This window comes from Pinus tabuliformis, chromosome 1_2 (genome assembly GCF_031772625.1).
Source record: "Pinus tabuliformis cultivar Carrire ecotype Pingquan chromosome 1_2, CPIR1, whole genome shotgun sequence".
NCBI lineage: Eukaryota > Viridiplantae > Streptophyta > Pinopsida > Pinales > Pinaceae > Pinus > Pinus tabuliformis.
The window spans coordinates 410786372-410805394 of NC_142298.1; the positions used below are offsets into that span (position 1 = coordinate 410786372).

The 19023-nt window shown below is 36.1% G+C and overlaps 1 protein-coding gene across 1 annotated transcript; it reads left to right on the forward strand.

Moving 5' to 3' along the window:
• Window positions 1–8517: 8517 nt before the first annotated feature.
• Window positions 8518–18087, forward strand: LOC149206077 (GTPase activating protein 1-like). Its single transcript, XM_089395280.1, has 3 exons — window positions 8518–8957; window positions 9053–9151; window positions 17448–18087. The coding sequence occupies exons 1-3, from the start codon at window positions 8829–8831 to the stop codon at window positions 17748–17750; spliced, it is 531 nt and encodes a 176-aa protein (XP_089251406.1). The 5' UTR covers window positions 8518–8828; the 3' UTR covers window positions 17751–18087.
• Window positions 18088–19023: the final 936 nt, after the last annotated feature.

Genomic DNA, 19023 nt, shown 5'->3' on the forward strand with positions numbered 1-19023 from the left:
AACCACTATCTCATTTTCTTGAGTTGTTTGTGCTTGCATTCTCTTATCATTTTCTAAACACTATTTCATAAAAAGAAAAGTGCTACAACGGTTCTCTCCATTACAACCACATAAAAAAGTGAAATTCTAAATGAGTCACCTAATTAAAGGTATATAATTTTGTTATGACTCATTGATTCATTGGAAAAAATCTTGTAATCTTGGATGGTGATAATCTACCCATAATTAACGATGTCTAATTGCTGGCATGTTTTTTGTAACAAATCTCTAATGCTGGTGTAACCACTCACCACTAGTTCATTTTACAACATAGTTTTTGAAGTATTTGGATAATTGAAGTTAAAATTTGTCACCAATTAAAGTGCTCTAAAATAATGAAATCTGTTCCAATTGACAATGGATAAACTCTGATATCTTATTACCTTTAGATGATCATTGTTCACTAGCATCTGTTCATTATTTCATTGTTCAATCTGATCTAAAAACACAGAGATAACATTCCTTGAATGTTGATCATACTATTCACTAATTATATGGGTTGGATTGTTTTTCTCATTGTCCTTTAGCAATAGCAGTTGCTTGGCATTTCTCTGGTCTATTATTGCAAGAACACAACTCTCTCAATATGATCTTCTAATAAATTTAATTTTATACTGCCATTGCCATTCAGATTACATGTATCTGCTCATTTACTACTATATTCTCAATGGCAAATCGTACAGACTTGGATTTCAGTTTAGATGTTGAGTATAATGTTACATGAGGTTTCGTGATTCAAGTTTAATTACATATAGTGGATAAAGATGTGAAAGAGAAATGGAAAGGAGAAACTTGCTAATGATAGTTCATGTGATTATGGCCAACTTGGATCGTAGAGAAGAAGCATCACAACAGGGGTAAGAAATCAATAAGAAGAAACAACCGATTTTAGAACATAATGGAAGAGTTGGTATAATCATGACTTGGTATAATCATGACTTGGTACTCTAAAGGTATCACTATAAGGTCTATCTAAGGATGATGCACATAAAGAAGAAAATATTGGCAATCAACTAATGAACTTGAAAAATAAGGGTAATAATGAAGGTTATTTTAAGGAACCTGTAAGGTATGATAAATAGAATGATTGGAGAAGATAAGTTGTGTGCATAACAACATCTATAACAATGGGAGAGCCACATTGTAAAGTTTTTCATAGGTGACTAACTATATGAATGAATTATGGATAACAAGACGTATGATAAGGAGATTTTATTATGTTGATGTCTTAAAACAGGAAAAGATAAGTGGATTACACTTGGTAGCTATCTTAATGAATTTATTTATCAGGTCTTACCCAAGTTGGAAATAGTAACAACATTTCCAAGGTATATCAGTGCTATAGGAGAGGAGGAAAAACCACAATGATTGGAGGTGAGAAATTCAAGTCAATTTAATAAAATAGAATGAAGTGAAGAAACTTCCATTTTTGAAGCCAATAGACATGGAATAGTAGGAAATCAAGACAGGGAGAAAAAGAAAAATATATCTATGAATATCGGATAGGAGAAAATGAAGGGATGTTTTATCAAGAAGAAAGTTCTTTTAAAGGTATTAATGAGTAGAGCTAGAAACACCATTGGTAATGGTCATAATGATGATCTACATATTTTAAAAATGTGAAGGTTTGAAGTTGCATGATGACCAAATGATAATAAACGAGGAAGATATAGGAAGGAATGTTGCTAGAAATTTTAGACGGATACCTTGAGAAGGATTGTGTACATAGTGACAAAAGAAGTGAAAGTCAATTAATAGAGATTGTACTTGACTCGTTGTTTCATGAGTAGGACTTTCCATAACATTAAAAGAGGTCGTTTCCACATTTAAGTTTCTCATGGACAATGATGGTAGTAGTGTTTCCAACTGTTTCAAAATCTAAAATAATGATACTATTTAATAAGAAAGAGTCTTTTGCCCAACTTGATGAAACTGAATTTATGAGAAAGCAATCAAGTGGTATTGAGATACGAACTTTACGAACTCGACGAGATCATAAAATATTTCTGTGGATGAAGTGCTAATTGTTAAATAAGTCAACAGGGATTAACAAATCCTTGCAAGTAAATTAAGCATGATATAAAATTAAATCATGATGAAAAAATGTTTATATGCAATTGCATATAGCGGTATCGGAATCAGTAAGCCAAAGGGTAAATGGATGTAAAATCAAAGGATTTTAATTTTGAGATAGATAATTTAAATAATGATGCTATCACTAGGAAGAATATTTGACGAGAGATTAAGACTCAAGTTGATGAGGCTCATGTGAAATTTAACGATGTACTTAGATGATTATACCATTGGTGTAAATAATCAACTACCTAGTAGAAAGAAGTCGAACTGATTATTGAAAAGTAATTGACAACTTGATGAAAACATATTGATGATGTTTCATGCTATCATGGTAGGAAGATAATGATGTACATATGGTTCTTATAGTGATAAGGTATCCATACGATAGTAGTGAAATGCAGAGGTATTATGATGTTATGTCAAGATATATTGACATATTCATTTAATAAGTGATGATAGGTATTTAATGTTCAATACTCATGATGGATATGATATGCATAACGTGGCATAGGAATTATGATGCTATAATATGAGGATTATTGACATGTGTTTCATTTATGAGAAGTCATGATATGTCTTTAATATAATTATGTTGATGGTATAACTGAAGCATGAGATAGTTCCGTAAAAATCTATGACATGCATGAGCATGCAATTCCTTATTATTCATAATATTGCTATTAACAAAGATGAACGTTCTTATGATGACATGCAAGAGTTGGCATGTGGATTATTTCCTATGATGGTATGGTTAATGCATTGGATGCATATGATTCACAGGACTCCACAAATGGGCCAAGAGGGCCAGTTTATTTGATGATCTCGTGCGAGCCCATACGCACGAGGGAGAATAAGTAACACCATATGGGCTGGGGACAAAACTCAATCAACACTACATATGCCAGTGGTTCCTTTGTCTTGTGTATAGCTCTTGATGGATAGCTCTTGAAGAGCTATGGCACCATCTTGAGGAGGCCAAGTGCCTGATGTTCTAGGCTAGGTGCCTGTTATTGGATTGGGATGCCGAAGTCTGGAAGGGATGTAAAGGACTTCGATGCCTGGGGCTGTGTGCCTTCGTAGTTGTGGAGGGAGTGGGCCAGCCTTGCGAGATGCCCGGGGTCATTGAGTACCAGACCGGATGCCTGCCTTGGGGCAGATGAGGTCTGAGTCAGGCACGAGCCTTGGGGCCAGCCTTGGACTAGGATACAGACCGGGTCAGGCTTAGCCTGGTGTCGAAAGTGGGAAAAAGGACAGAGATTCCTTGAGATTTCCCGGGGTGTTGGAGACTTTCGATGCCTGCTGGTTATACTAGTTCAGTAGAGGGTGTTGGCAACAGGAAGTAAATAAAACAATAAACAATAAATAATAAAAATAATGCATAATACATAATTCAACATAACTTCGGGACGAAGTTCCTTAAAGGGGGAGAGTATGTAATATCCCTCCCCTTAATAATAAATAATAAATAATAAGAATAATAAATAATAATATAATAATAAATAATAAATAATAAAAATGATTAATAAATAATAATTAATAATAGAAATAATAAATAAATCACTTAATAATAAATAATAAAAATAATAAATAATAAATAATAAATAATAAATGTTAAATAATAAATGATATTAAAAATATATACAAAGAAAATAAATAAAATTAAAAATAGTAATAACCATACTAAAACTCTAAATAAGAATAAATAGAAATAAAACAAGAAAACTATCAAAAAGAAGGAAATAAAACAAGAAAAGATAAAAATCAAAAGAAAAGTAAAGAAATAAAACAAGAAAAGCTAAAAATCAAAAAGAAAAGTAAAGAAATAAAACAAGAAAGCTAAAAATCAAAAGAAAGTTGCATGTAGACACATGGAGTGTGTGCATGTGGTTCCCCTTCCAATGTTGTTCTATTTAATAGATGGTGAGGAAGATGAGAGGATTCCTGCATTCCATCATTCCGAGATTCTATTTTGCATTCCCTTAGAAGAATGGAGTTTTAAGACTTAGGAGTCACTGGTAGTAGTACGTTGATTGAGGGCTCGGGGGTGGCCAGTTGTAGCAAATCCTTGCACAATTGAGCCTACGGTTGGGTGGAGAGTTGTCCCCAAAACCTTGTTGTCATCTGGCAGACATTGATCACAGATAATATAGGTATGTACTTATTTGTTGATTCTGATTTTAATTAGGAAATTAATTTTATATTTACTTTGGACTGTTACAGAAGTGTTCTAACCCTTCCACCTTGCAAATTCAACTTTACTTTTCTGTGACCAACGATTCTAGCCTTCATATCATCCCCTAAGAAGACATCACCATCATCGTATTTCTCATACTCACAGAACCACTCTCTATGGGGAGTGAAGTGAAAGGATGCACCTGAGTCAATCAACCATGCCTCATGATCTACATGTGTACTTGACGAAGCCATGTACACATCCCCACCTTCATCTGAGTTGGTTTTCGCCTCTGCAGAAGGAGCATCATCAAGTCCCTTTCTTTTGTCAAGAGCTTTAGATTTACAATTCCTTTTGTAGTGCCCTTCCTTTCTGCATTTGCAGGAAACCACCTTTACAGGTTTTCCTAGAGATTTAGATCTCCCTCTAGATTTAGATCTCCCACTCGATGACTTATTTTTGTTTCTGTTCTGGGACCGTCCTCATATAGACAAGGCATGACCATTCTGGCTCTCCATATTTTTCCGTCTCATCTCCTTCGTTAGAAAGGATGAGACTATTTCATCAAACTCTAGGGAAGTTGCATTGATACCTATTGCAATAACCAGACTATCCCATGAATCTGGTAGAGAACACAACAAACTGATGCACTTATCTTCATCTGAAATTTTAATATCAACAGACAATAACTGACTTACCACAGTATTAAATGTGTTCATATGCTCTGTCACCGAGTCTCCATCTTTCATCCTCAGGTTATACAATTTTTTCTGCAGGAATAGTTTATTCACCAGAGACTTAGATTGGTACAAAGTCCCTAACTTGTCCCACAAAGCCTTCGCTGTAGCTTCCCCTGATACATTCAACAATACTGAATCTAAGACACACAATCATATTGTGCTCTTTGCCTTCGGATCCAACTTCTTTCATTCTTCATCGGACACTCCCGTTGGTTTAGTACCCGGATCTACCATGATCCATTGATCTTTATCCACCAACATATCCTCCATCTTGAGTTTCCACAACTCAAAACTCTGACCATTAAATTTCTTGATCTCTATCTTTCCACTGCTCGCCATTTTCTTTCACCACCAGAATTGATCCCGCAGATCTCCCACTGAACAGGATCTACCACAGGCGAGAGTGAAACCCCTTAGCAACAAAAGCATCCCCTTGAAGCCAAAACAAGTCTGATACCAAATGTAGGTTTTAACCCCATACAGAAATTACTTGCATACGAATTCTAAAACATAGAAAATAAACAATGCAAGAGCATAACACATAAAACACATATACACAGAGATTTTCCCCTGGATCCCAAAACTGGGACTACCAGATTGATTTTTCATTATGTTCCTTTCAATGTTACAATACATATTTATACATGCCGATGCATCCAATACCATGGACCGAAAACCATCGTGTCCAAAACCATGGACCGAAAACCGTCGCGTCCAAAACCATGTGCGAAAACCATGCACAAAACCATAGGTAGGTCTGCCCAACCTAATATAGGGTCCAAAAAAAATTTCCTCGGGGCACTGCCCAGCCCCCCTCAAACTCCCCTATGATCCCCCCACTGCGTAATCGGCGTAACGAAGGGGGTGCTCCGTCCCCCCTCTAACCCCCCAGTTAACTATGTCGGCTAGTCGTGGAAAGAATATAACACAACCCAACAATGGTAGGGTTTTTTAAGCCATTAGTTCAACAAGAATGTCACACTTAGTGCCAACCATAATGAGGTTCCCTCACAACTCATGGGAAGTAGGAAAGGCTACTAATTGCCATGGCATAATAACCAAGTTGTTAGAAAAGAGTAACAAAGTTAATAGTAGAATTGAAATAAACTAAAATATTTGTTGCTAGTATGTAGAAACTCTTTATTAGAGACCAATATCCCATTTGTATGTATGTGCATGTCTGTGTGTATAGTTGTCTAATGACAATACTAATATCTCATTTGCATGTATGTGTATGTCTGTGTATGAGTGTTGTCTAATGACAACTCACTTTCATTACGCCATTGATTACTCAGATTTATTTTATGATAGGTTACATGCCTATTATTAACATTTCTTATAGTAAACATCACCACATTTTGATTCACAACATTACTACACTTGATATATGGAGGTGACAAACCCTATCATAACTCACTTCTTAATTAGCAACTAGAATAAGAATCATTGAGCCCTATCATCAATATTAATCAAGAAAAACCATGACACATGAAATAGTCTATTAGTGATTTATAAAAAATCAAAAATATTATAAATAAAAAATAACATATTATTGGTTAATAAAAAATTAATTCATTATCATTAATCAACAACCATGCAACTTGAAATAATCTATTAATAATTATAAAAATAAAAAATAAACTGTTAATAGTCTATAAAAGAACAACCTTTTACTGGGGACTAGAAATATCTTGAATCTTGAATTATTAATATGCTTCCTTACATCTGTCAATTGGTCAATCAGAATCAATTTTAAATCTTATCCCAACATCAATAATATATCAACTTTTAACCACCACCAATAATCTACCAACTTACAAAACCTGCTCCGTCAAATTAAAATATCTTCTCCATTAAAAATAATAGAAGGGAAGAATATATCTACATATGTACTGAGAATTCTTCTGGTCAAATAACATTTTAAAACCTCAATTGTTTTATTCAAGCAACGAGTTGGTCAGCTTGACTAGCTTCTGTGAAAGCCCGTGACCCTGGCTGGATCGTTGTACTCTTAAAGCAAGGCACGGGTATAGTCTTAAAGCGATGCCGTGCTGTCTGGTTCGAGAAGCCTTTCGACATTGACCGTATTTAATGGGGGAATCCATGATTTTGGTAAACTGGACTTGCTTTGAGCCTATGTGGAAGTAAGTTGAATTCCTAATCGTAATTCTGTTAGCAGAAACAATGGGAAAATTCAAAGTTTGCCATTGAGATTTGATCTTGCACATAAAGAAACCGCTTGAAACGATCCTGTGATGTCATCGATCGACTCCGCCGCATCGTCATCATTATTGTTATAAAGAAAGAAGATCCAATAATTCTAACACATCTTTAACACTTTTTGACCTTGCATATGCAGATTCGTTCTTAAATCTCTCGACAGAAGTGCATATAGGTTGTTCTGTTATGTTGGGAATCTGCTCCATTTGTTTTTAAATATTTCGGGGTCTTATTTTTGGTGCTGTGCCATATGGTGTCTGCGACATTTGAACTGTGGTTTGTGTTTGGAGCACTAATTAAGTGACGCGGTTATTATTAAAGTCGGAGACCTTAACGCTTCATTTAATGCTGGTATGGTGCGTTCCGAAAGTCTTGGTGTGGACAGGGAAATTCAATGTGGTCGCATCTCTACAAAAGTGTCATCACAACCTAAAGTTGTTTACTATATCTTGCTGTCAGGAACGGGTTCCGCGGCACAATAACTGGAACAATGTTATCTTGGAAAATCAGAATACAGAAAGTTCCAAAGTTATTTTGGTAGTAAGGGCTTTTTTAAATTACATTTGATGAATATTAGGTCAAAAGTTTTGGTTAATTAAAGTCTTACTAAAATTTAAGATTTGCGCAGAGTGTAGTGACGTTGTTAAAAATCTTAATCTAATTCTAAGTCAATTTTAGTCTTCAGAATTCGATTATTAGAAACTTTTTGTTTTGATTCACTGGATATTCACCACATAAAAATAAAATTATTATAAAATTAGATGATTCCATAATATTCCCTTCAGATTTGTATGGGCATGATTCAGCCTTTCTGAAATCAACACAAGTAGGTCCCCGGTCCCATTCATATTTGTCTTGGCATGACTAAGCCTCTCTGAAATCAGCCCCACTCGAACACTGGGGTACAGGTAATCAATCATGAGCCTTCACTTTCAAAACAGTTATTTTTGACGGAACTCCAGTAACGTTAATCGTTAACTTTCATGGAATCTAATACTGAATGGGACTAATAAATCGATTAACCTGTAAAACGAAACAATTTTTTTCAAGGACATCCAGATCTGAATAATTCACCATATTAAGACATTAATTAAAGTTGTGAACAAACCCTCGTGGATCCCACTCAATATACTTAGAACTGGACGTTTACCGACCGCAACCGTAAAAGCTTGAAAAACCGATTTAACATTTAAAATGGGGCCGCGGCAGGTTTAAGGCCTAGAGAATGGAACCGTGAATGTAGGCCGCCAAGTTGACTTTTTCGTGCTCCTCTGTCACAGCAGAGGTGCGGGTGCGGATGAGGTTGGTACATTGTCAATCTTTTTCGATGGGCATTCACATGGGCATGGAGATGGGAAATGGGTTGCTCTTCGATGGGCCTTCACATTCACCTACTAGACGTTTCCCAGCAACATCGTTCACATCGAACCACACATATAAATGCTGAAAGTCTTCCGTCTGTTCTCATCTCCTTCATAGTCCTCCCGTCCAGCTGACCAGTTTCTTTCTCCGGACAGAATTAAAGTGGGAAGGAAGTGGAATCAATATTGCGGGTAAGGAAAAGTCTCGGATTGTTTTACATGAAGAACAGCGCGGAGATGGGGGAGGTCTCAGCCCTTCTGAAGGTGCGGGTTCGTAACGGCGTGAGGTTAGCCGTTCGAGACCTCAGGAGCAGTGATCCTTATGTTATACTCAAACTTGGTCATCAGGTAATATATACAGCGTAAACCTCCTTCTCTGGTTATATGTGCGTGTGAAAGATATAAGGCCTGGACATAACTTCTGGTTGTTAACTGTGGTGAAGGTTGTTAAGACTCGGGTAATCAAGAGCAACCTCAATCCAGTTTGGGATGAAGAATTGACGCTCAGCATATCAACAACTACTCCTCGCACAATCAAAGTGGTAATTCCATCTATATCAAAATCATGCCCGTCTGCATTAGTTATGAGGTGCTGTTTTTATTTAATAAGTTGTAGAATTTAGGTTCTTGTTGGAGTCCCTTTCTGTAAATAGCTCACATTTTTCCATTTCTTTTTGAGAAGATAGCTAATTGTGTCAGCTTCCCATGTCTGAAATTTGAATAATTTTGTTGGCCTAATCGTGTCTTGTTCTTTTATACTATGGACAATCTATTTTGTCGCAGATGATTTCAGGAGCAGCTAGCATTTGAGTTTTTCATTCAGATTAAACTATTTTTGTAAGACTGGAAGATGCCTTTTTTTTAAACAGTGGACCCAGAAAATTGCCCTATCCCATGTAATTGTAGTGGCTATGGGTGGGTCGCTGGTACTAAGCCATCTCAAAATACTTTAATTTTGGCCAACAATGATCACAAGGATATGGACAGTACACAAACAAATATAATTAACATTATTCAACAAGATGAACCAAACCCAAACGCCTGAAGTCTAAACAATAGCCACAACCAGCAAATCCTATGCAAGGGAGGAGCATGCCCACCGGGATTTGAACCTGGATCTTCATCACAACAACTGCTCCATTCGAGCACTAAACTACAGCCCGATGGACTATAATTCAGGTTCAACTATTGCATTAGCTTTCCCTGTTTAATTTTGCTTATACTATAGCATTTGTTGTTATAAGCAATATTGAATAATGCGTATGAGGTTTGTTGTTTATCTGGCTAAGATATTCTAAGTTTGCACTACCAGGGATAACCTTGGTAAGTGTACTTATTACCAAAATAAGAGAGTCATGCTTCCTAATTGTCTGGGGCAATTCTGTCACAAAGCCCGCAGAGATTTCTTCCATTTACATTCTTCCATTTCAAATTAGCCTCTGGTGAGACCTTTTTGTAAGTTCTAGATATGATTGTTTGTTTGATAGTGGGTTGTCCTATTTGTATCCCAATGATCGCTTTTATATCAACCCTATCTAGTAGAGGATGAACCTTGCATGCATAGATACAAATCAATCTGGATATGATCAACCCATCCTTATTCTTCATCAACAAATTTCCAGAAGTTAAAACGTAAACATTGGGGGAACTCAAGGTTTCCTTATTTTGGTTTGTTACCAAACACAAGGGGAAATTTCTTATGATTTATGAGTTGATTGTATAGCCACATTGGCTCTTTGCTTATACTTGGCATTATATCTTCCTGCCATTAAATTAGGTATTAGGAATAAGCTTGATGTTTGCAAGCATTAGGTTTCATTTATGCTACATTCCTTGTGGCATCCTGGCTTGTGCCTTATCTTCAGAGGCTTTTGAGAATGAGAAGCTAGATATGAAGTTTCTTAAGTATTTTGGTAATAAATTTGAATTGGATTTTGTACTTGGGGTGACAGGGAATGTGAATGATTGGACCCATCATGTCATCTATTCTAGCCTTTTTCCTTTGTAGGTACATCATGCATATCAACAACCATTAGAGATTCTGGAGTTTTCTTGCACCCTATGAGAGTGTACAGTCCCCATACAAAGCCTAGTTGTTATTGCCTGAAAATTAATGTTTCATTATGCATTTTCAGAGGCATCCTTTTCTCAGTAATTCAATTATAAGAATGTGAATCCATTGGCATGAGCGTTGTCTTGAAGGCCATTTACCTTGTCTCTCTTTGCCCGAGGACTACCTTGTTCATCTAGCTTGACTAGATCAAGGTACAAATCATGGATATGAGAGCTATGGTTCTTTGGGGAAGTTCTGGTTTATTTTCTTGATATCACTTGTTCGGAGGATATTCTGCATATTTTGGTGTATAAATCACTATTGGAGGTATATGTGGAGGTATTTCTCACCACCAATGTATCTTCTAACATTGTCTGAGGCATATTCTACATATTTGGAGGGGACAGTGTGGACCTTGGTTACATGCGTAAGCCAAGAGTGGTTAAATAGTGAGGAGTTCCCTTCATCCAAGGAAGATTTGGTGATCCTCATCATCATCATGGGGACCTTCATGGAGTCAGGGTGAAGGGAACATTCATATGGTAAATGTTCAACTTAGTTCCCTTCATGCTGCTCTGACTGCATAACCCAAAGGATAAGGCACTTGTCCTCTCAGTTCCACCATTTTCACATTCCAAAATCCTAAAACAATCCACTTCACTAATATGATTTTTTGATCCACATTCAAGGACAGATTAGTGATTTTATCTTAAGGGATTCCCCCCTTGTGTTGGAAAAGAACCAGCCTAAAGTGAGGAGGATGACTATTGAAGTGACAGTGGGTGATGTTCTCAAACTCTCCTTGAGTTTGTACTTGATGATTGGACTTTGAACATCTTTGAAGTGCATCATTTGTAGGTAACACCTCCCAAACCTTAATAGTAAATACGTACTCCAATTTTTATTTTTATTGGTTTTAAAAATTAAATCAAACACAAATTTTAATCTAAGCAACAAACCAGATCTCCATGTTTTCTTCTTTTTTCTTTTGTTTATTTTCATCAGGCTTTTGAGCAACGAAGATTTATGACTAAGCAATATTATTTTTATTTGTGGAGTAAACGTTCTCTTTTAGATAAGGCCACCAGTATGGTGTCTGCAGTTGCATACATTAAAATTATAGATTTACTTCTGTCCCATTAGGTCCAATTGTTTTTTCATAACACAATTTATTCCTGGATTATCTCTACAATTTAAGCTATATTATTCCTGGTATGACTTCTGGGTCACAAGCATTTATACTTCTTCATAAAAGCTTCCAAAAATTAACTAGTATTTCCAGTTATTGAAGCAAAAGTAACGGAAACTTTTGCTCCTAAGCAATAATCTCTTGAAGGAACTTGCTCTTTGACAAGTGTGTGGGTGAACAACTTTTGCAAACCCTTCCACGTGAGTTCACAAAGAGCTATAAACATTTTCAGCGTCGAAACTGCTCATATGTTGGCTATGTCTCCTCGTATCTGGCGTATGCTATAACTTCCTTTTCTTTTGTCCACAACAAGGCACTACAGCTGATTGTTGATGTTAAAATAATCATTCCTCATGCTTGCCTGCAGTTCATCATTATTTTGGTTTGTTGATTCTGCATAGTCCTTAACCAGTTTATCAAGGACTGCCAATTTCAGTGTGATATTTTGAAAGACAGCATTGACTCAGTGAAGTTACTCTCTGTTCAATTCCAGGCCACTGTCAACTTCATCCTTGCATTCTCCACTAATCTTGTCCCTGCGTCTCCCCACATTATACAATTCTATTCTTGAAGTTGTTCTAAGGAGATGTATAAGTTGGCTTCTGTGTCGGACCTGTTTTGGTGCCAAGAAGTAAGATCTATTGTTTTTCAGGTGATCATACCTCTTCAAAGGTAAGAAGGATTGGGACAGGTAAGGCACCACCCATCCTGGCTGTTGGGTTAGCTATTTTGTTGGTTCTTCTCCTGGTGTGGTTGAAGATTATATTCATTCAAATTCTGGCTGGTTTAATCCAGTCCTTCTTGCTCCTAATAACCATTAACTACTCAAAGCATCACCCTTAAGGATGTCAATTAGTAGTTTTGAGTCCCATTTACATCAATAGATTGGATTCCATATCTGACACAACTTTAAAGTTTATTCATTCTGTAAGAGCTTCATTTTCAGCCTTATGGCCCATAGCTCTGCCAATGAATCTGCAAAACATATAAAAGATTTATCTTCTTTCTCTGAGGACTTGGCCGCCAATAGAAGGCTTCCACTGGTTGCTGTGTCAAAATTTAATTTTTAACACTCATCCTTGGTTGGCGTCCACATAACATTTAGGGGTCCCTTATTGTCTATCCTTTAGTGAGAGGAGTATGATTTCCTGATTGTTGGACCTTCCAAGCCTTCATAAATCTCAATTCTTGAGATGTTTGGCTGCCCTAATCTTCTCTTCTATTTGGGATTTGATATCTTCTTTGATTGTCTGTAAGTCCCTGCCCAAGTATTTCCAGCATTGATTAGCTCTTGATAAAAAAATGGTTTCTTGCTTTCCAGAGATCCCAAATGATGAATCCTGGACTTGCATTCCATATTCTCTTAATGATACTTGAGGTCCATTTTGACTTTGGCCATTTCATTTCTGCTACTGATATTTCCAGGGAAGGAAGGGGTGGGTTATTGAATTGCATAAGCCATGATGTTCATGCTTCCTTGGCAGCTGGACAGTTGATTTAATATAACACAAAATATGTTTGTAGCATTGGTTGTATGTATATACACAATATGCATGCACACACATACACAGCCCTTTCCTGGTTTCCTGAAACTTTGAAAGTGGCATTTCCAATACACATTTTCAAAAACCGTACCCATTTTTCTGTTTCAGGTAACTTATCACTATAGCCTATGAATTTTAAATGCTCATCTAAAGAGTTATCAAGCACCTGTTCTTGGCTATCTACTTTGCGTGATACCTAATACTCAATCTGGTAGTAATGCTTTGAATTTCTCTCAGCTATTCCATATTCTTACCACACAGTTTTCATGGGGTATCCATGCCATGGAATGATTTCCTTCAACTGATGCAGGTTTTCTATAGGACAATGATACGGGATGTGATTGATTATCATCAACAGTGACATAAATGGAGTCCTTTTTATTATATCAGTAATATGTCCTCCCATGATTGCCTCTGGTATAGGTAAGGAACGCAGTAGGCCAGAGGTTATCAAGTCTCTCTCTTTTTTGTTTTTTCTTAAATAATTGTTTTGTGAAACAAACCATTAATATCTTTCCTGAATCTTTTCCGGGATGAAAATATTGAGTCAGCATTAGGTTAGCCTTGAACAAACCCATATGTCCATCTGCTACTTATGAACTTAAATTCAAATCCTATTACCTCATCAACTCTGTAACTCTATTGTACCAATAGATGATATTTTCCATCATTTTCCAATGAGATATGCTAGCTGCATTAATGAGCTCAATAATCCATGCATTTGTTGTAGGCATGTGTTGTACACATTGTTGGAAAACTTCAAATTTTGTTAGTGATGTGTCTACCACTACACTATGCTTTCCCATGAAGGAAATTTCAAACTATTATATGCTTGCACTTGTCTGACCTATTTCTGATGTACAGGGGACTGATACTAATGTTTCAAGAGATATTGGACACAGATATCATCTCCATATGTATCAAGCATTATTAATAGCCAGAATTTCGTATTGTGGATCCCTGCCATCCCCCCGAATGCTCTCTTTTATTGCATGGAGTATAGAAGTTAAAAAGGTTTTGTAATAAACAGGGCCACTTCTTCGCCTTGAGAACAATTTCAACTTGAACTCTAACTTGTTGCTTTTTCTCTATTTATCTATTTTCCTTTTTTGAAAATGCTGCATATAGTATACTAAAAGTCAGATACATCTACATCGAGATCATTACATCCAAGGGCCAAAGAGCAGCCAGACAAGAGTCCCCTGTGCCTACATAAGCAAAGAGTGCTACCATATTTGCTGTGTCCATAATTTGAAGATTGTTTACATCTTCTCTAAACATGGCAATCCCAGTGGAAAGTTGGATAGCTGAGTCTGATCTAAATAGAACAACTTCTTCGAAAGTGAATGAAGTGCGTAGCTCATGAAAAATTGATTAACAGTGTCATTTATGCCTGTTAGATGGATTAGATCCGAGATAGGCTGTCTTGCCTGATCAATCATCCATTTGTTTCCAAATACAACACCTTTCCAATGTAGAGGGAAAACAAAGAGAACATTACACTCAGCAGCAACCTAAGCGTTGAATGTTTTGGTCATTTTACCATTTTTAAAGGACAAGCTTTAGCATTTCAGACTTGAGAGAAATTACACAACAGTCAGTTGCTGACCAAGTGTGATTTGATTGTTTATTTATCACTAAACTGTTTGATCCCAAGTACTGAAACACCTCTCTTTGTCATCCTGAATATTCTGTTTCTGGTTAGGTTGATCAGCCAGTGAACAAGTTGGGTTGATCCTGTCATCACTTGTTGCTTGTTGTCTATTTAGTATTATGCCCTTCTTCCTTGCTTTCTAGAAATTTTGCTTTTACTTTTCTTGCTTTATTTCTGTCTGTCTCCACATTAAGTCTTTTCTTCTATCGATGAATATGGCATCCTTGATAATTTGTGAATTATGAATTGACTTATCATTGTTCAGTAGGGTAACTATTTTCCACAACCCAGTTAATCTTCTAATGTTTTTAGTTTTCCCTCTTTTTGAATTAAATGAAAACGAAAGGCATTTTAAGTCAGAGGAACCAGCTTATACAAGAATGTTAATGCACAATTCCATTGAAGCACAGAGGGAAATTCATGCAAGGAATGATATTTGAAATTTAGGGAAATTTACCTTTGCCTTTATTGGGAAGAAATGCAAAAATTTTTAGGGTTCTTCCTAATGTGAATGATAGTACATGGTTAAATATCCTATTTGTCACTCACTGGTACGCAATACAATTAAATTACTGTGAAAGGCTATGATAATTAATGATTTTCACTGACCTTTTTGAAAAGGTTAGTCTGGTTCCAATATTGTCGGAAGCAGTGGGACTGAGAAAGTACGTTGCATGACCTAACAAGGTAAGTTACATAGTGTCCAAAGACTCATCCAGAGATATTGCAGTTTCAATGTTGTGTCTCTCAAACAGCCCAGAAAAGGCATGCTCACAGTTTATGGAGATTCATCTACAAGCCCTTGCAGGCTTTCCTACCTGGCATTTTTTCCTGTGACTTGAACCTTGTTTGAGTAAGGCTTTCCCAATCAATCAAGCTTTTGGAGATGAATCTTTATCACAGTTTTTTGGCATGAGTATATATAAAGAGATTTAGTATAATTCCTTGACTAGTGTATAGAAAGTCCGGAAATGTGGCTACCCTTGTTTTTTGGAGTGACATTACATACAGTTTAGTTAGCTGAGAATCCTACAAATCATGGCTGTGGATCTGAGCTATGGAAATATGTGCCAGAAACAGAATCTGCTGTTAATTCTGTAAAGATGGGTAAAGAAACCAAAAACACATTTGTTTTCATTTTTACGTGAATCTCAAATTTTCTCCTGCTTGCTCCTGTCCCGTGATTCCCATTGATGACACATGTTGAGCCTGCTGAGTGTGAAAAATGTCCTGTGTCACAATGAAAAAATTCCTATTCTTATGAAATATGGCTCCACCTCCCTAAAATCAATTCCAATTTTTGAAGTGTGAAAGTTCCTTATTTTATACCATCTTCAAACAACACATTACAAAATGAATGTTTGTTAGGGAAGCTAGTGTAATTTGAATATATTAAGTTACTATTAACAATCAAAGGATAATATTTTGTAGTCATAAAAGCTATTCCAAGATGGCACAGGATAGACATACCTGAAACCTTAGCATGTAATTCAAATAAAAAGCCAGATCTCAGTCTCTGCCTATACTGTAATTCCAAGGCTTGACTATCTGAAACCTTATCATTTAATTCAAATAAAACGCCAGATCTCAGTCTCTGCCTATACTGTAATTCCAAGGCTCAACTGTGCACTTTGTATTAGAAGTCAGATCTCAATCCTCCAAGAACACTGGCTTTTCATTAGCACGAGATTATAGATAAAAGTCATTAAAATTCACCTATATAATTCCTGTAGAACATTATAGCTTGTTTATATGACTACATAGAATCATGCTGGTTTTATATTTTCTAAGATTTTGACAAATTTACATGTTTTTTGGTATATGTGAGATTTATAATACTGTACTTAGCAGTATTTGATTTTTTTTTCAGGTATATAATTTTTTCTATATCTTTTCGTATTTATATTTTTATCCTAGATCTTATTTATCTCTCTCCTTTTATCATTTTTCTAGGAGATGCCTTGGCACTCCCTCCTTGTGCTGAGTCGCTGACACTAGATTGTACTTTTTACCTAATTTTGTGGTTTTTGTTGGAAATTAATAAAACTAACTTATCTTTTCTAATATGGTAACTCTGCTTTAAACAGCTTTAGATGTGGTAATAATTAAGAATTATAACCAGCAGATCAAAACATGTGACAATAGTGGTGAAATTAGAAGTTATTTGAATTGTTATATCAGTCTAGTATGTTCAGAAATCTTACAAGTGCTGTAGATGTTAATTTGTAATTATAATTAGCAATTCAATGTATGCAACAGTAAGGGGAAAATAGGCCATTTAAATTGCTGTTTGAGCCCAACTCACTGTTTAAATTACTTTTAGGGAGTATGTCCTTATTTCATTGTCTCTCCAAAATTGAAGGAAAATGATTCCAAGTCATTACATTGAATATTGCAGGAAGTCTTTGATAAGGATACCTTTAGTGCAGATGATGAGATGGGGGATGCTGAAATAGACCTGCAACCCCTTGCTGCATCTGTAAGAATGCGAAGATTCCTGAAAAGCGAATCATCTGTCACGCCAATTCGCAAGCTGGTACCATCAAGGGAAAATTGTTTGTCTAAAGAAAGTTGCATCCAGTATGTTGATGGCAACGTGATTCAGGATGTGTGCTTAAGGCTGCGTAATGTTGAGTCTGGTGAGCTGGAAATGCAGCTTAAATGGGTTGATGTTCCTGATGGATACGGCGGGCATGTATGAGTTGACTCTGCCCGGTGATGATATTGTGTATGGATGTTTGTGTAGACTATATTCTCTACCTCTGATTTGATTCTAGTAGAGTTGCCTTGTGGTGAAGGGTTGTGTCCAACATCATAAGCTTTTACCTATTACTTTCTGAGGTTTTGGATTTCCTCCTTATAAATGAAGATTGTATATATTAGAAAAATCAAAAGAAATCTAACTTACACTGAATACTTTTGTAGTTTGAGACAAGTTAAATTTATTCATCGAGGGAAGATGTGAGAATCTGAAGGTACTGTTATTACTGTCCAGAAGAATTACTAGATTATAGTTTAATTTAATGTATTTCTGATCACATTGAAGTTAAGTGTATTAACCAAGATTAAGTGGTTAGTTCTATGGAAAATTTTAATTGCAACAAACTTTGGTCATTATCAAGGATTAATATATGCTTGACCACATCTCCTTTGGACATACAAGCACCATTTAACAGAGTTGTGATTTACAAGTTCAAATATGCTTGATTTTAGACTTTTGTGATCCATACTTTGTGATAAAGTCTTTTGTGATTTTGATAAAGTCTTTCAAATTAATCACATCATAAGTTCAAATATCTTTACGACATTGTCTCTGATTAGATGTTGAAACTTGAATGCTTGCAATAGTACTTAAATACAATTTGTTTTGATTACAAGAAACATGTAGCACTTTAATATGGTTTATGTGTCAGATTTACCAGATCAATAAATTAGCATGAAACCTAGTGGTCTGTACCTTGACAAGTGAAGGAAGCTTTCACATACAAGCTGTTAATATCTTTGGAGATGAAATCTGATGAGCATAGATGGGTAAATGTCCTTAGTTTTTATTCTCATCAAGAACACCTAATATTTGGCCAGAGCAGGTATGAAACTTCTGGGACGTGCCATTTTGGGAATTCCCAGGCAGAGGAGAGAGTTGCAAGCACTGAAACACTGGAACTGAACCTGGGCCAGTTAAGATAAAAGTTCACATTGGTTTACTGCTGAACCACAGCCCAACTAACAGATAAATGTCCATAGTTATAATCCATGCCTTGTTGGATGGTCTATAGGGGCACAAAAACATATAGGACCACCATTAACTGTTATATGATTGATCCCACCAGATTCTGTGGGGTCCAAGGTTGATGTGACCACTCCCTACCTTAGTAACATTGCGGGTAGTTTCAATGTCATTCCTCGTGGGTCTTTTTTAGATTGTTGTTATGGTTGTTATTTATGTGATGTTCATAATATTTGCAAATCTTACT

What these genes read in the sequence shown, in the direction of transcription:
- LOC149206077 (XM_089395280.1), top strand. Translation starts at nt 8,829, where the DNA reads ATGAAGAACAGCGCGGAGATGGGGGAGGTCTCAGCCCTTCTGAAGGTG. An exon ending in TACTCAAACTTGGTCATCAG is followed by an intron (nt 8,958 to 9,052) that starts GTAATATATACA and finishes ACTGTGGTGAAG; the next exon opens with GTTGTTAAGACTCGGGTAAT. An exon ending in CTCCTCGCACAATCAAAGTG is followed by an intron (nt 9,152 to 17,447) that starts GTAATTCCATCT and finishes TGAATATTGCAG; the next exon opens with GAAGTCTTTGATAAGGATAC.